Source organism: Giraffa tippelskirchi, chromosome 13 (assembly GCF_054371585.1).
Source record: "Giraffa tippelskirchi isolate mGirTip1 chromosome 13, T2T-mGirTip1v1.2.pri, whole genome shotgun sequence".
Lineage (NCBI taxonomy): Eukaryota > Metazoa > Chordata > Mammalia > Artiodactyla > Giraffidae > Giraffa > Giraffa tippelskirchi.
The window spans coordinates 1,427,296-1,444,845 of record NC_137287.1 but is presented as its reverse complement, the minus strand read 5'-3'; the positions used below and the strand labels follow the sequence as shown (position 1 = coordinate 1,444,845).

General features: G+C 55.8%; 1 protein-coding gene across 1 annotated transcript in view; it reads right to left on the bottom strand.

The window, feature by feature from the left end:
- LOC145531087 (kinesin-like protein KIF19) overlaps positions 1–17,550 on the bottom strand; it is a 35,719-nt gene that overhangs the window by 15,769 nt on the left and 2,400 nt on the right. The window contains exons 3-12 of the mRNA XM_081552584.1: positions 16,431–16,541; positions 14,920–15,007; positions 13,833–13,969; positions 13,499–13,624; positions 12,260–12,454; positions 10,482–10,634; positions 9,766–9,888; positions 8,104–8,254; positions 5,382–5,559; positions 4,162–4,345 (exon numbers count right to left, since the gene is read on the bottom strand). Of these exons, the coding sequence (XP_081408710.1) occupies positions 4,162–4,345; positions 5,382–5,559; positions 8,104–8,254; positions 9,766–9,888; positions 10,482–10,634; positions 12,260–12,454; positions 13,499–13,624; positions 13,833–13,969; positions 14,920–15,007; positions 16,431–16,541 (1,446 nt within the window). The remainder of the gene's footprint in view (positions 1–4,161; positions 4,346–5,381; positions 5,560–8,103; positions 8,255–9,765; positions 9,889–10,481; positions 10,635–12,259; positions 12,455–13,498; positions 13,625–13,832; positions 13,970–14,919; positions 15,008–16,430; positions 16,542–17,550) is intronic.

Sequence of the window (17,550 nt, the reverse complement as noted above, 5' to 3'; positions counted from 1 at the left end):
CTGTTCTGATGCTGTCACATCTGGGGACCCTGCTGACCATGCAGGGACAGCTCCCCCAGAAGAGCCAAGTCCTATGGATAGCAAACAACTTGCCCTCGGGCACATCTTTCATATGCCAACCAGCCAACCCAGAGCCCACACCCTTCCCTCTCCTCTACGGGGTTCCACAATTCTGGCCACTGTCCACCTGCCCTCATCCCCCAGGACAGGTACCGAGAGAGTCAGTTCCTAGGCAGGTTGATAAGAAGTCCAGGGTCCCTGAGGAGAAGAAAGGGCTCTGGGGCTCTCAAGGAGGAGGAAAGGACAAACTTTTTTTTTCCTCTACATTTTAGTTACATAAAACGTTTTTTTCTTTAAGCCTGGAACTGATAATTACACAATAAACAACTCAGTTTAAACTCTGCACTAGGGATCATGTAACAACAGTGTATCCTGCTTGAGGACAATTTCTCCTTCCTGAAAACCTTCTGACTAATCCTGATATTTTAGAATGTATATTATGGGAGTGGGTCTGGTAGGATCTTTCTATTGTTAAGTTCTAATCAAGTTATCCTAAAATGTAAATTGTGGGAGTGGCTCTGGTAAAATTTTCACAAACTTGAGACATTCTTTTGATTAATTGTTATAACCAATTTAGAAAAGTATATAACTCCCTTGCTAACACCAGCGAGGGGGCACTCTCAGTCCCCTTCTGATGTCTGTGTCAGAAGCTTTCCCTATCCTTTTCTTACTTTGATAAAACTCTGCTACACAAAAGCTCTTGAGTGATCAAGCTTAGTCCCTGGTCCCGAAGCTAAATCTTCTTCGGAGATCACGAATCCGACATCGTTCACAATAAGCTATCAGTACCAGACAACCCAGGACGGGCCCTGTGCCCCGAACCTGCTGGAATGATCCTAACCAGCCAGTCCTCAGCCTGCCCACCCCGCCTTGTCCACTCCTTCTGCAGAAACCTCAGTGAGGTCTCTGGTCCGCACTGACCTTCCCTCCCTCTACCTCCAGCCGCCCTGGTGTCTCCCTGTGCGGCCCTGCCTGGCATCGCGTGCCCCCTCCTCTTGGGAACTGTGAGGAACAAACGATCTTTCCAAGGCAGTCATCTCCTGATCTGTTGGCCTCATCTTGAATGTTCTTGAATGTTCCATTAATGCACGGCATTTTAAAAAATAATTATTTTTATTGATTTATGTATTTGGATGCACCAGGTCTTGGTTGCCACGTGCAGGATCTAGTTCCCCCACTAGGGATTGAACCCCAGCCCTCTGCATTGGGAATGTGGAGTCTTAGCCACTAGACCACCAGGGAAGTCCCTTGCATGGCACTTGAGAACAGACCCAGGGCTTAGCCCTCACCACCGTGTCTGCTGCGGGACACCAAGGCTGCCTGTTTTCACCCTGTGACGCTGTCGTGAGCTGGCCCTGGTCGTCAGAGAGAAGGCTCTGAAGGGGTGCCTCTACAGCCTCTGTATTAGAGACCTCTTATCTGAAAGTGAGGTCCTAGTTCTCTTGGGCCAAAGCTGGACTTGAGAAGGAGCAGAGAGATGGGTGGCCCGGCTCGTCCACTGCAGCCCTGGGCACTGCTGCCCTCTTGCAGAAAGACAGCAGAGGAGGGCAGGGGCAGGGACTGTGAGGTCTGCCCGAGACCCTTGACCTTACTCTGTGGGTGAGTCAGGGCTCCAGAGTAACAGAACTGTGTTTATACATGTTTGTATATATATGTGTGTTTATATGTTTGTGTGTATATAAATACATATATATACATTTATGTACATTTTTGTATGTATATGTATACACACACACACACATACATATATATACACACACACTTACAGAGGGGCACGGTAACCCACTCCATTATCCTTGCCTGGAGAATCCAATGGACAGAGGCTGGCGGGCTATAGTCTACAGGGTCACAAAGTTGGACACGACTGAAGCAACTTAGATGAGATGGTTGGATTGCATCACCAACTCAATGGACATGAGTTTGGGTAAACTCTGGGAGTTGGTGATGGACAGGGAGGCCTGGCGTGCTGCAGTCCAAGGGGTCTCAAAGAGTTGGACACAACTGAGCGACTGAACTGAACTGAAGCAACTTAGCACACAGCACGTACATATATATATATATATACACATAGACTCACACAGAGATTTTTTTTTTGGTTGAGCTGCAAAGCATATGAGATCTTAGTTATCCGACCAGGGATTGAATCCATGCCCCCTGAAATGGAAGCATGGAATCTTAACCACTGGGATGCCAGGGAAGTTCCCACAGAGATTTATTTTAAAAAACTGGGACTGGCGTGTCCAAAACCCATCAGGCTGGCCAACTGGCTGGAAACTCAGTCAGGAGCCAGTGGTGCGGTCTTGAGGCAGAATCTTCTCTTCTCTAGAATCCTGTGTTTTGCTGGTAAGGCCTTTCAGTGGACTGCATGAGGCCCAGCCACTCTATCCAGAGTAATTTTTACTTTCAGTCAACTGACTGCAGATGTTCACCTCACCTACCAAATGCCTTCACTCAGTCGTGTCCAACTCCTTTTTGACCCCGTTTACTGTAACCTTCCTGGCTCCTCCATCCACGGGGTTCTCCAGGCACGCATACTAAAGGGGGTAGCCATTTCCTTCACCAGGGATCTTCCTGACCCAGGGATCAAACCTGGGTTTCCTGCATTGAAGGTGGGTTCTTCACCATCTGAGCCACCAGGGAAGCCCAAATACCTTCACAGCAGCACCTATATGAGCATTTATTTGATCGGATCCCTGGGTACGACAGCCTGGCCACGCTGACACCTGAAACCATCACCACACCTCATAGCTCCATCCAGTTCCCCAGATGGTAGCACTCAGGCCAAAGCTGCCTGCATCCCATCCGCAAACTCATGGTCCCTAGGGGCAGGTGGGACACCAGCCCCTACTGTAGCCCCTGAGGCCCTGTGCCAGCCTTCAGCGTCTTCATCCTCGACCAAGAAGGGACCGCTTTGGGAGAAGCTGGCTCAGCTCCCCCAGCAAGATCCTCCTCTCTTCCTTCCAGGCCCATGCCCCCCAAATCAACAGCCCCTCCGCCAGCTCCCCAGCACCCTGCTCCCACATCTATTATGCTGCTACCATACTGAACTGTACACGGTTGTGGCTCTTCCCAGTAGACTGACAGCTTAAGTCTTAGTGTCTTGTTCATCTTTATGGCCTCGGGGCCTGGCACTGAGCTGGACACTTAAAACGTTGATTTGTTATTGACCAATTGATCAATTAATTAATTCATCAGTAGGCCCACATGTACATGTCACAGCTCAGTGTGTATACTTGGCTCTCGAAGGCCATGTACCCTGCTGAGGTACCTTATCTGTTTAAGAAGAAGGCATTTTTCTTATTTTTAAATGTTAGAGGACTTTTGCAGTGAGATCATGTAATCTCCAAATTGCTACAGGCAGATGCAATAATATTAAGAGGTTCTTGGTTTGGCAAATAGCTTTTAAGTGAAATAAATGCTGCCCGCTTTTAGCAACATGACATCATCAGATGCCTTTTCCGCTTGCCTGAAAATACACCTGCTAACATTTAACTAATGGGCTGAAATAGTAGCCAGCTTCACTGGCATTTTCCCCAAAGTCTCCATCAGGCGCCAGTTCTGTCATTTTTCTGAAGTGAGACTATTAGATAACCAGCTATTATATAAATAGCTCATATAAATAGCCGGCTCTTCTCAGAAAAGAGGAATGTGAGAAGAGTTCTGTCTCCGGAGAGGAGCCTGGAGTCTGGGCTTCCTCTGACCACACTCCTCGTCCCTGAGCCACAGGCCGGAGACCAGCCTCGGGGGAGCCTGAGGGAACACCGACGGAGAGCGCCACAGTCGGGCAGGCAGAGGGCTCGGGAGACGTCACACCGCCACTCCGGCCTCGCTTCCACAGCCCCTGTGACCCCCAGTGCAGCCACAACTCTAAATCGAAAGGGCATGGACCGTGGCGTCAGACTCAGGTCGGGTCCTGCTCTCTGGGGCTGGGGGACAATCCTGCTCATCTCTGAGCCTCAGTTTCCCCACCTGTAGAATGGTCGTGATCAGCCCTACTCTGAACGACTATCCTAGGAGGGCGTGGTGCATCAGCTGCGATCAAAGAGCGTTAGCGACTCTCAGCACCCCGGCTGAGCCGTGGACGCGCCGTCCCTCCCGTACCTTGAGGGCCGCAGTTTTCCGCTGCTCGGCCAGGAGCACGTTGACCTCCTCCCTGGCCAGGGCCACCTCGTGCGGCTCTGTGGGCTCACCCTCGCCCCCTTCCGGGCCGGCCTCCAGCGCCTCCTCGTCCCTCTCGGGTGTCCCATCCCTGTGCGCCAGCTGGCGGGTCTTCTCCCGCTCCCAGCTGCAGCCACAACAGAGGGGCCAGGGGTCAGAGTGCAGGCCATGCCCGAGCTGCGGGCCCTGGCAGCTCCACCCTGGAGTGCCTGTTAGTCCCAGCTGGTCTACTGGCAGGTGTGGGTGTGAAAATGGGGCCGAGTTGGGCCTGCTATCTGATGCCTTCTATGCATATGGGAAACAAGAAGTCATGAGAAATGTTGGAAGGAAGTAAAGAAGCAGTCAACATCCGTGACAGGCCCGCCAAGTGCAGAACTCAGCAGCCAGCCCAGCGAGCCTCCAGCCCCAGGGCCGTCAGGGTGGCCGTGGGCCCCCTGCCACAGCTCCTCAGCTGTAAACCTTGGAGACTACAGCACGCCCGGGGCTCTGTGAGGACGGACTGGGATGACCCGGCTCAGGCGACACCTCCAAAGGTGCACACGGGATGCCAGAAACGGAACCTGAACTACAAGGAGGATCGAGTGGAAACTGCGAGGAAGGAGGATGCGGAGGGGAGGGCAGGGACAGAGGGAGGAATCCGTCCGGGGCAGGTGCCCTGCTGTTTGCCTAGTTAAGAAACTACACAGCGCGGCAGGACGAGGAGGAGAAACGGGGAGGACTAGAGAAGAAGCGGACCCAGGTCACGGCGCCAGGCCCGTCAGCGGGTGGACACGTGTCCAGGTTGTCCAGGGCAGTCCCGCTGACACCGTCGCCCCGGCCAGATGGCTAATACAGCGCCTCCTCGCCCTCCAGGGCACCCTGGTCTGGATGAGAAAGTGCACGGCCAGTCCCCTTCCACAGAGCCACTCACTCGCAGTAGGTGTGAACCGCGAGTGAGACTGGAACGGTCGGAAGACTCCAGCAAGGGGACACAACCTCCACATTCCGTCTGACCTCAGCATCCTCGCTGCAAAATGGGGTTGACCCTAACCTGTTGGGACTGGGCCTGCAGCAGGAAGCCAAAGGGGCCTGGGAGGCTGTCCCACTGGCCCAGCTTAGCCACAGGGAGGGAGAAGAAGGAAGGGAGGATGCCCTTGGTGGAAGTCCCCCTTGGGCTGGCTCACTCGGCGATGGTCAGCAGGTGGCGGGACGTGTCCACGTGCAGCTCAATGCTGGTGTTCTCCAGCTCCACCAGGCTGCGCCGCATCTCCAGCTGCTCCTTGAAGGCCGCGATGAGCTGCGCCCGGATCTTGTTCATCTGCAGGCGGCTGTCCTCCTCTGCATCGGGGGCAGGGATGGTGGCTGGGGCAGGAAGAGAGCCAGCTGCACCGGGAGCAGCGCCACCCAGGCCAGGGTCAAATCCATGCTTGCCCAGCAGCAGAGGAGCTGGCCCAAAGAGGGGCTCTAAACACAGTGTGCATGGAGGGTGGACGAAGCAGGGAGGATGGATGGGCGGATGGGTGGATGGGCTGATGAATGGATGGCCGAATGCTTGGATAGTGGATGGATGCATGGATGGGTGGATGATGGATGGATGGGTGAATAGATGGGTGGATGGGTAGATGATGGGTGGATGGGTGAATGGATTAATGGGTGGATGACAGGTGGATGGATGGATGGGTAGATGTGTGGATGATGAATGAATGGAGGGATGGATGGATGGATGGATGGATGGATACTTGGATGGATAACTGAGAGTGATTTAGACTCTCTATTTGTCTGTTTTGGACTTGGGTTGCACGGATTTGAGTCTCAGGAATCCCAGGAGTGGGGCTAGGTTATCCATCTCAGCTCTGACCTCTCTTTCTCAGGGAAACACTCCCAGACTCTCAATCTGGGTCCGTCTGCCACTTGCTCTGATAACATCCTACCTTCTCCTTGGCAGTCTCCTGCGTATCCATAATTTTGCGGTATGTTCAACACCTGCCTTTCCTGCTGGAATGTGAGTTCCATCGAACAAAACTTTTTCTTTTTCCCACGGTCAGTTCCTACCTAGCAGTTGTTCAGTAGTTAATCCATGGTTTTGTCTGCCTGTTCCAGCAGTTAGCTCTACCCTGGTCATATGTGGTTGGTTCCCCTAACCCTGAGGGCAGTGGTCAGGGTGTAGCTTTTCCCTGAACATCAAGCAATCTGGAATTGGTGAAATAAATTGTGATGCACTCAGATGACCAAATCATTGAGTCATCAAAACAAAGCACATGGAATCCTAGGAGATGCTCATAAAGGAAGGATCCCGATAGAGCTGTGGACACCAGCATCCCACTGCTGCCCTAGGCTTGCCAGGGCAGGACCCAGGGCAAGCCCCTCATGCCCTCACCATGAGACCCCGGCACCCTCTCCATGACGCTGCCCGCCTCCTCAGACCACCAAGCCGAGTCCCAATAACTAACAGGCCAGCCGGATGAGAACTATTTTACAGCATGTCTCCCTGTTGACCCCTGACCCCAGACAAGCCCAGGTCTCCTAGTCATCAGCTGGTTTCACAGATTCTCTACAACAACCCATTGACTGCTGCCACCAGCCCCATGGGATTCAGCCTCGTCAACAACAGCCCCTCTTCTTTGAAACCTTCCTTCACTGTCTTGCTCCAACAGAAACTGGAGCCCCAAATCTACCAAAGAGAAAAAGGCACCCACGTGGGCAAGGGGGTTATGTGACTAGAGAGCCCAAAGTGCCCATCAGAAGGGACAGGACAAGCAGACTAGTATGGACATTCCTGCCCTTTATTATCCATTTAATACTACTTGACATTTTAATGTTAGACAACCCAGTAAGTGAAAACAGTTTCAATTTGTGTCTGTTTCCTAATGCAACTGAGAACCTTTTCCTATGTTTACAGCCACTAGAAACTCTCTCAATTGCCTGTTCATTTCCTCACCTATATTTGTAAACTGGGCTGTTTGTTCTTTCTTGTGTGTGTGTGTGCTCAGCTACGTCCAACTCTTTACGACTTCATGGACTGTAGCCTACCAGGCTCCTCCGTCCAGTGGAATTTTCCAGGCAAGATACTGGAGTGGGTTGCCATTTCCTACTCCAGGGCTTCCCGACCCAGGGATCAAACCCAAGTCTCTTGCATCTCCTGCATTGGCAGGTAGATTCTTTACCACTACGCCACCTGGGAAGCCCTTCATTATTTTCCTTACTGATTTTCAAAAGCCCTCTATTTACTATGGCAAAACTTATCTTAATAAGCGAAAAGAAGTATGTGTGTACACACCCGTCTACTTAACTTCACTACAGGTATTTTTTTAAGGGCATCTTTTAAACTTACTGATGAATTTTAGAGTAAAACTATGGTATGCTGCTGCTAAGTCGCTTCAGTCGTGTCTGACTCTGTGCGACCCCATAGACGGCAGCCCACCAGGCTCCCCCGTCCCTGGGATTCTCCAGGCAAGAATACTGGAGTGGGTTGCCATTTCCTTCTCCAGTGCATGAAAGGGAAAAGTGAAAGTGAAGTCGCTCAGTTGTGTTCGACTCTTAGCGACCCCATGGACTGTAGCCCACCAGGCTCCCCCGTCACTGGGATTCTCCAGGCAAGAGAACTGGAGTGGGTGCCATTGCCTTCTCCATATGGTATGCTCTCCTCCAAAAGGAGGCCTCCGAGATCAAATCGGTTTGGGGAGAAGGGAGGACTGGACAGCACCTGGCTGGTGCGTGTGGGTTCCACTTTGGGGCAGAAACGTTCCAGAGCAAGACAGAGCCCCACATAGGGGGTGTGCCAAATGCCACTGAATGAAGCATTTGATTTAAGGGGTGGGATGCGCAGCGAGGACCCCGCGCCAGGTGGGAGGAGGCCGTGGGCCCGGGGCAGCCCCGCGGCAGGAGGCGCAGGTGTGCTGGCCCTACCTTGAGCATCCCGGCCGCCAGGCTCGCCCCTCCTCTCCCTCTCCTGCCTCTCCACCTTGGCCTTGAGGTGCTGGATCTGCCCGCGCAGGTTGGAGATGACGTCCGTGTACTGTGCGATGTGGTAGGACACGCTCAGGAGGTTACGCTTGACCTGGCGGCAGGACGCGACCAAGGTCAGGGCCCGTGGCTGCCCTGGGAGAGACTCCTTTCACGTGATGGGAACACGCAAGCACGTTTCATAAGGAAAACTCAGATCAGCACTATTCAGCCTTAAAAGGGAAGGCTGAAGGCTTAAAAGAGAAGGTTCCGACATCTGCTACCACATGGGTGGACCTTGAGGACAGACCTGACGAAAAGTGAAATAAGCCAGACCCAGAAGGAGGACACAGTAGGGCCCACGTGTGAGGTCCCCGGAGGAGTTGGGTTCACAGAGACAGAAAGGAGGAGGTGGAGGTCACGGGCCAGGGGAGGCTAGAGGGGGTTACCATCTAATGGGAACAGAGCTTCAATTTGGGGAGATGAAATGAGTTCTGGAGATGATGGTGGTGATGGGTCTACAACAAACTGATGTACCTAATGCCATCAAACTGTGCTGTTTAAAATGGTTAAAGTGGTGGATTTTATGTTACATACATTTTGCCATACTTTAAAAAATATACAGTCCATCAAGAGGTTTCTGAAAGCCCTCTCTGTGGGTAGCCACTGCTACCATTTTGGTGTGTCCCTTCTAGATCCTCTTCTGCGCGGTGTTATATGTATATCTGGACACATATCTAGAGAGATACACATGGGGAGTGTGGGGGTGTACGTTCTGCTTTGGGGCATTTACGTAAGTTACATCAGACTGTAGCTGCTATTCTTTAACTTGCTTTTCTGGTCCAACGATGTGTCTTAGAGGCTGTCTATCTGCATGGGCTCCACCCCGTGCTCTGTAGCAGCTGCAGAGTGGGCCAGAGCGGGGACACACACGTAGCTGTCCCGACCTCTTCCTGGGCCCTTTAAGGCTCTCCTGTGATACAGCTTCCCTGAGCAAATGGGTCTGTGTTTCTCTTTGGTGACATTGCTGGTCACGGGGCACACGCGCTTGAATTTTAACCAGACGTGCTCATTGGCCCCCAGTCTGCACAGACACGCTCTCTTTACCACCCGTAGCTCAGCTCCCCTGCCTGACCCAGTCCCCTTTGGTGAAGACCCCTCTGAATCTGGCCTTCTCTGCTGTTCTTCCTTGCAGCGCCCTGCAGCTCTCTTATAGAGCACCTGCCACAACTGGAAACGGCGCATGCCTCTGTGCGGGGTCATGTTTTGTAGCTGCCTCCCCTCTGCTGGGCTCAGGGTCTGCATGGGAGCAGAAGCTCTGGTGATGATGATGATGGTTTTACCAGGGCTCCCAGCCCAGAGCTGGGCACTGGGAAGGGCTCATCACAGGTTGGCTGACCAGTAATAATAATGATAATCAGATAACATCTATCATGTGTTGGCCACTAATACTGTACTGTACTGGCCAATCAGCTTTATCTCACTGAAGCTCACACAGCTGGAAGGGCGCTTCCCCCAGAGCCTCAGAGGGAGAGCTGTGGAGTCAATGAGCAGGTGGGAGAGTGAAAGAGAGGGGTGGGGGAGGGAGGGGGCAAGGGGAGCTGGGGGGGGCAGCGAGCAGCTCACCCTCGTCTTGATGTTCTTGGCCCGGTATGCGTACAGCAGGGTGGTCCGCGACTCCTCAAAGTGTGTGCTGGCCGGGCTGATGTGGGCGATCATCACCGTCCGGCTGTTCCCTCCCAGGGCATCCTGCTCGGGGCAAGGTGCCAGCTGGGGGTGACAGGAACCGGGGCCCCCACTTGCCTGGTGGTGCCACCCCTCCCCCACCTGTACCAAGCTCTTCTGGACCATCTGGGGTTCCTGCTCCAAAGCCTGAGAAGGGCAGCTGAGCTGGACCAAGAGTCAGTGCTCAGGGAGGTGATACTCAGGATGAGATAGGATCCGGAGCAGGGCTACCCCATCTGACTTTCACTCAGATGCAGGCAGATGTGGCCAAGAGGCCACACTTCAGGGCCACTTATTTATTGCTTTGTCTATCTGTCTACCTCCACCCTGCCTTCTACAGAACGGAGGTGATAGCATTCAGCTCGGTATGAAGAGGAAGTTTTTCGTGGTCAGACTGTCTGCCGTGGGACAGGCAGTCTCAGTGAGATAGTGAGCTCCCTGTCCCTGGGAGTATGCAAGCATGGGTTGGACCACACTCACAGAGATGGAGGGGAGTCACACAGAGAGCAGAGGTGGTTTCTACAGTGTTTTCCTGCCCTCAGGGGTTCTTGGAAGGGCCCTTTGGCCCAGGTAAATCCTGAAAGATGCAGTCAGATGCTGCAGCCATGCCTTCGTACCTTCAGCAGACGCGTCAGTTTGCTGTCCCGGAAGTTCACATACTGAGCCCGGCTGCCACCCTTCTCGCTGAGTGCGTTGATGCAGTTGCCCAGCGCCAGCAGGGAGCGGTTGATGTGGGCACCTTCCTTCATCCTCTTGCCTTGGTTCTGGGTCTGCATGAAGAGAGGCCGCTGGTGGAGAGGTGGTCCTCCCCCTCATCACCCAGGGCAGGTACCAGACAGCCAAGAACATCCCCGTGCCTCACGCTCAGCCTGTCTCCATGGAAACCACAAGAAAGGCTCTGGTCCACGTTTTCCCCTTGCTCTCCTGCCTCCTGGACGACCCTGGTGCCTCCCTGTGCGGCGCGCATGGCTTCTCATGCCCCCTTCTCTTGGGAACTGTGAGTAACAGACTATTTTTTCAGTGGTAGCGGTCTTCTGACTGGTTGGCCTTACTGGATCTCGAATCCTATACTGTATTAACACAGTACACTGACTCTTTTGGCCTCTGGGCCAGCTGGCCAGGCTCTGCTCCTTTCAGCAACCCAGGCACCAGGGCCGGGCCAGGTGACAAGCAGATGAATGAATGAATGACTGAAGCAATGTAATGGTTAATAAGCCCTGAGGACTTAGAGAGAGCAGACTGCAAACTGGACCACAAATATCAGCAGTGAAAGGCAAGGACTGGGGCCAGACCCCTCCAGGCCCAAAGCCCAGATCCATCTAATACTTTTGTGTAGGTGACGTCACACCACCTCGGGTCTCGGCCCTGCATTTGTAAACCAGGCATGAGGCTCTCTGTCCTCTAGGTGTTGGGGTATTATGTGGGTGATGAGTGCTAAGTGAGTTGTTGTTCAGTCGCTGAGTCCTGTCTGACTGTTTTGCAACCCCATGGACTGTAGCCTGCCAGGCTTCTCCGTCCATGGGATTTCCAAGGCAAGCATACTGGAGTGGGTTGCCATTTCCTTCTCCAGTGGATCTTCCCGACCCAGGGACTGAACCCGCGTCTCCTGCACTGGTAGGCGGATTCTTTATCACTGAGCCACCAGGAAAGACTGGTGCGTTAGAAAGACATAAAATGTCCCTTGTTGGTAATATTACTGTTGCTCTGACTTGGCCGCCGTCAGGCGCCGTCTCTGTTCCTGGCGCTGGGCTAGGATCTGCCTTCAAAGAACGCTCCGCCCTGGGGCAGCGGCTGGAACAGTCCTGACCTCCCGCAACAGGTGCGGCGGAGAGGTAGCCCTGGGCCTCGCTGAGGGGGATGGGGCGCGGGTGCTGGGCGTGACCTCAGCGGGTGGGCGGGGCGCGGTGCGGGGTGGGGTGGGCGTGGCCTCAATGGTGGGCGGGTTGCGAGTGGGCGGGGTCCGCCGGGCATCCCGACAGCCCCCGCGCAGACACCGCTCTCTCCGCCTGAGGGGCTCTTCCTCTCGCCCACCGAACTGGTGACCTTTCGTGCTCGGCCCTGAGCACCCCCTTCCTCTGGGCTCCACAGCCTCCGTGTGACCCCGAATCTCAAAGCTTGGGCCTCCCGGTGCTTCATTATCAGCTCACACGTCTGTCTCCCGGCCGCCCCCAGGGGCCGTGAGCTCCCCGAGGGCGGGCCGGGGTGTCGCCCATCTTTGTCTCTGGTGCCCTCAGGGCCTGCCGCGCGGGAAGCCCTCCGAGACGGCCTGGCCCCCAGCGCCTGCCGAGGACGCATTGGCTCGCCAGGGCGCCTCCCCTGGGCCGGGCGCTGTTCTAGGTGCTGGAGACGCCGCAGCACTGAGGGGCTGCCTGAGGGCGACGGAGAGGACGCGAACCTGGGACGCCCGCTCCGAGCCCGCCAGGTCCACCATGAAGAGCCTGCCGACGCGCACTTCCTCTGCCAGGTGTGCGCCGCGGACGCGCCGGCGCACGGTGACCTGCAGCACCGCGTGCGAGCGGGACGACGTCTTGTTGGTGGCCGTGGGCTCCTGCGTGCGCTGCCGGTTGCCTTTGGTGAGGAGCTGCATGATCTGAGGAAAGTCAGGAGCGGGCAGACGGTCAGGGGTCCCTGGGCGGCCACAGGCTCCCTCCAGAGCAAGAGAAGCAGGGGTGTGTGTGCCCCTCGAGCTCCTTCGGGAGGCTCTTCCCCAGCTGGTTTGGTGATGGTGGCAGAACCGCGCCCAGCGGAGGCCATTTTTGGCTTGTGGCATGAAGTGATCAATTAACCGTGTCAGCAAGTCCATCATAAAGGGCACGTGTCAGATCGCTCACACGTGTATCACCCCGTGCACCGCCTCTGCCCATGGCAGACATCACCAGTGAATCACCCAGCTCTTCCCCACTGAGCCCTCTTCCATACCGAGCTCCGCGCAGTTGTAGGATTTGCTGGAGCTGGCAGATGGACTGAAACCCACTTGTGCACAAGTAGCTGTGGAAATTAAGCTAGTGAGCCTCTGCTGTGTACCTACTGCGTGCTGGGCATGCTAGGACCACAGAGCATTGTGGAGGGAGACTGACACGGCCACTGTGATTAAATAGGTGAGCAGGCCTCTCTTCCGCTCCTGGAGCCCATGCAGGACTGTGCTAAGGGTGGGTGGCCTCAGACCTAAGCCAGCACGGCTGAAGGCTGGGGGACGAGGAGTGTGTGCCGTTTGCAGGAGCCACTGAAGGGTCTGAACAGGTAGGAGACCCACCTCAAGGACTGCACAGAGAGACTGGAGGAGAGAGAAAGACAGAGGGCTGGAGAATTCGTTTCAGCTCACCCTCTTTATGGGAGCAACCCTTGGGATCAGGGTGGCCAATGGATTTCAGACTTGATTGGCTGTGACTGCCTGCAGTGGTGCAGAAAAGGGGTCCCCCGCTTGCATCTGAAGGCGGAGGGAAGAGTGCGAGATCCATTGGTGAGGTCAGCCCTGAGCACAGATTAGCAGAGCGGGGACATGGCACAGAAGCTTGCTGCACCCTTAGCTCAGAAGCCGCCTTGGAGCTGTGTGTCTGGCTCTGCTCTGCGAGGCTTGGTGAGCGTGGCTGCTGTGGAGGAGCCACATGTCCCTCCATGGCCCCGCGACCCTCACCTCCTGGGCGTTGGAGGTGGAGACCTCTGTGATGCCTGCAATCTGGATGCTGCCCCTAGAATCTTCCCGCAGGTCCAGAAACCCCGAGGATGGGCTCAGGAGGTCCCGGATCACTTCATTATAAATCTGGGATGAGACAGAAGCACTGGCAGCAGTAGGTTTGGTGCAAAGGAAGTGCTGGGGCTTTCACGTATCCCTGGGGCTTTGCATCTCCAGAGAAGTCTCAGATGCCCTGAGGTTTCCCACAGGCCAGGGGGATTTTGGGGTAACACACGGGGGTTTGCACTCACAATGAGGTCTGTTGACAGGGCAGCCGAGGGGGTGGGTGGCTCACCTCAAGATAAGACATGGACACGCTGCAGTCCGTACTGTCACAGGTCCCCTCGATGGCCTGGAAGAGGTCGCTGAGTGTCTGCAGGTAGATCCCGGGCTCTCTGTCCATGCCTAGCATCGTGTGGGTCTTGCCAGCGCCTGCAAGAGGAGGGGGATGCCCACCTAGGCTGGGCTCCTAAGCTGGGCTCGGCCCCTCCCGGAGCCTGGTCACACCTGCTACCTTTATCGTGCAAGCTGCCCCGGACGCTCTGATATGCTTGGTTTCCATTTCGGAAACAAGAACAAAAATACCCTCTGAACAGCCTGATGGCTGCTCTGGGGAAGAAGACCTGGACTGGGAAAGCGGAAGACATGAAGCGAAAATGTAGACAGTGTCAGAGTAGCGGGGCATGAGAGACGGCTGTCCTTCTCTCTAAATGCACTTTAAGATGTTTGTGTTGTTCTCATGACGGGAGTGTTAACGTGTGTGTTAAACTCTCTAAGTGGTTACCTTCAGGGGATATGTCACCTCCCCTTACCTGTTGGCTCTGTGGGAGAGGGCCAGTTGGCACTTTCCCTTTCGTGGAGCCCAGCAGATAGCAGGCGCTCCCTAATGTTTGTTGAATGAATGAATGAAATAAACAAGCTGTGATTTCAGACCAAGGCTTCTCAGTGCCTCAGTTTCCCCACTGGCACAGGGAGGGGGTTAAGGCCCGTCCCACTCTGACCCTCCATGAGCCTGGTTTCCAGGAGGAGAGGCAGCTTAGCTCTGTGAACGTTTGCCAACCCCAACTGGTAACTGCAGAGATGGAATCTGTGCTTCTCACGGGCAGCAAAGTGTTGGCTTGGGCTGAATTGCGGATTCAATGCTACCTGCTGTGTGTGTGACCGTAGGGAAGTCCCTTTACCTGTCTGAGGCTCAGTTTTCTTATCGGTGACAGGGGGCTCGTTCTGCCTGCCTTTCAGGGCTGCCGCAAGGACCAAGGAGCCAGGTGCAGAGGGGCCAGCGCATGGCCGGCCCTCGGGAAGGAGGCGCTCTGTGATGCTGTGAGGAGTCCTGCCGCCACTGACCACCCTCCCTCCCTCCCAGGACACTGCCCTGGTGGTACCTGAGGGGCCGTAGGCGAACACCGTTGCATTGTATCCAGAAACCACGCCTTCCACTAACTGCTGAGTGGTGGCCAGGTACACGTCCTCCTGCGGACAGACAAATGGGAGACCGTCAACACACAGTCCAACCAGAGTCGGTTTGGAGAGGTTGCCACACTGTTTGCCCTGGCTGTTTGGAGAGGCCCGGTGTGTGGTGCCTCAAAGGCCCTGCCCCCCCGGACATGGACAGGCACCCCATGGAGGAGGAGGCCAGTTCAGACGGGGCCTGAGCCCCATCCCAGTCCTGCAGCCGCGTGACCCCAGACACACTGCCTGGCCGCGCCGAGCCCTGCGGAGAAGACCGCAGTGAGGGAGCACAGCGCGAGAGTGTAAGTGATAGCGCGCCGTGAGGCCCGACGGGCTTGGCTCCAAACAGGTGTGAGTCCTTCCCGGGGTTTCTGTATGAACTGAGAGAAATCAGAAAGAATGCAAAGGACTGGGGAATAGTGACGGGGCTGGAAATCTGGGAAGAGCATTATGGTTCCTCTCGTGGGACAAAACTAGGACCAGGGAGGGACAGTTTCGGGCTGGTGGAATTTAATTCAGGGCAGCAGTACATAACTATAGGAGTGTGTGGGTAGTAAGCTCCCTGTCCACAGGAGTAGTCAAGGAAGGACACCTTTGGGGCTGATGTCTGAGGGTGTGGGGGTTGGGCTGGACTGGGTAGAAAGGACAGTCCCCCTTCTTCTGTCTTCCCTGAGTGCCGCCCCCCGCTCAGACTCCACTCTACGTCTCATTTAACTGTCCCAACATCCCTGGCCAGTGACCCGGCTCAGAGCACCTGGGCCCTGGTAGGACAGAGGCCAAAGCTGGTGCTGCTTCCCTCCATCCTTGGACTTACATGGTCCGGGACCTTGTCCCGGCTCTACGGGTCTCTAGCCGTGTGACCTCAGGCCAGTTGCTGACCTCCTTGAGCTTTACCTTCCTTCCCTGAAAAATGGGGATAATATCACCATGTACTTTATAGTACAAAAGCCCTGACGCTTGTAAGATGATGCATGTCAAGCACTTAAGCACAACACTTGACATGAAACAGCTGCTCAATAAATGACAGCCACCAGGTCACTTCTTCCGATGCCGTGACGGTCTCGGGAGCAGAAGAAACCTGTCTGCTCGGAGAGCTGGGCCTGCCCCCCGGCTGGGGCATGAGCCTCTGCGGGCAGGGAGTGTGTTCTAGCCTGGTGATGGACAGGACACAGCTTTGATGGATGGATGCATGGGTGGACACATGGACACATGGACATGGAGGAGTGAATGAGAACTTGGTAAAGCTGGGGAACCTGGCAGCCCCGCATCTGTGGAAGGGGCCTCCTGCTCGCTGCCCCTGGGGTGACCCAGGAACCAACCTCCCTGACCATCAGGGAGACCCTGTGAGACGTCATGGGTGAGGCCACCTGGCCACGTCCTCCCGCATGAGGACATCTTGGCGGGCCTGGGCCAGCAGGGTGTTGGGGATGGGGGAGCCGGGCACCTGGGACGCGTGTTGGTCGAACACAACATCGAAGATGAAGGTCTTCTCCCGGGACCGGTGTGTGCGCAGCGGGTCCTCAGGGTCATCACTGGGGTCCATGAGCACCACCATCTAGGAACCGTGAGGGGCAAGGGTCGGTTCCCGGATCAGGGCAGAGGACCCGAGGCCTGGCTTTCTCCATTGACAGCATCCAGGGCTCGGCCCGTGGCCGGGATGGGCTGCAGGGGCCTGTGGTCACCCGCAGGCAGCCTCCCCACTTCCATCTGTGGGTGAGGGTGCAGCGACCCCAAAGCCATGGCCGTGAGCCCCCCAGGCCTCCCAGGCTCTGCCTCCAGCCCTCACACACCAGCGCCCCACCAATCGGTCAGGCCCTGCCCAGATGGCACCCCGACACCAGTGATCAGCCAGCCTGGGTGCTGAGGGTTTAGGGAAGAGCTCCGCCAGCCATAGCACCCCCAGTCGCGCCCTGCAGGTGGGGAACCGGCTTTGTGGGCAGAGCTCAGAGCCAGTGGCGTTTCACACAACCCTGGGGATGTCCATTACCTGTCCATTCACCTCTTGCTCAGGGGGCCGCGCCCCCCAGAGGAGAGGGGAGACAGAGGAGTGGGCAGAGGAGGAGGACGGGGCCCACCAAGCTCTGGAGCCCGCCTGTCCCTCTGAGCGCCTCGGTGCCCCCTCCCCAGGGTCCCTCCTTTCGCACATAAATATGTAATTATAAAACAAGGTGTACGAGGCCCCTGGGGACAGGGAGGTTCAAAAGAGCCCTTCCCAGGGCACTAGGGGCAGGGCATCTAGAGACTCATGAGCTGTTTACTCTGGCACAGGGCCTGGGGTACCCAGGGAGTCTTAGGGGCACGACTGGGTGGACTGAGAGCCCCACCACTTGGCCACCTGCCCGTCTCACCCAGAGACGGCCAGAACTCTCTGGGAGGAGGTCAGTCCATCCCCACGATGGGCAGTGTGCCAAGATCTGGGGACTAGGCAGACCACGTCGACAGCTGCTGTGGATTCTGCCAGGTGTTTGCGTCATGGTTATTCCAAGGGTCGCGCCTGCCCCCTCTGCTCGTGCTGGTTTAATCAGTGAGGCGCGCACGGTGTAAGCGTCAGGGCTTGTCAGCCT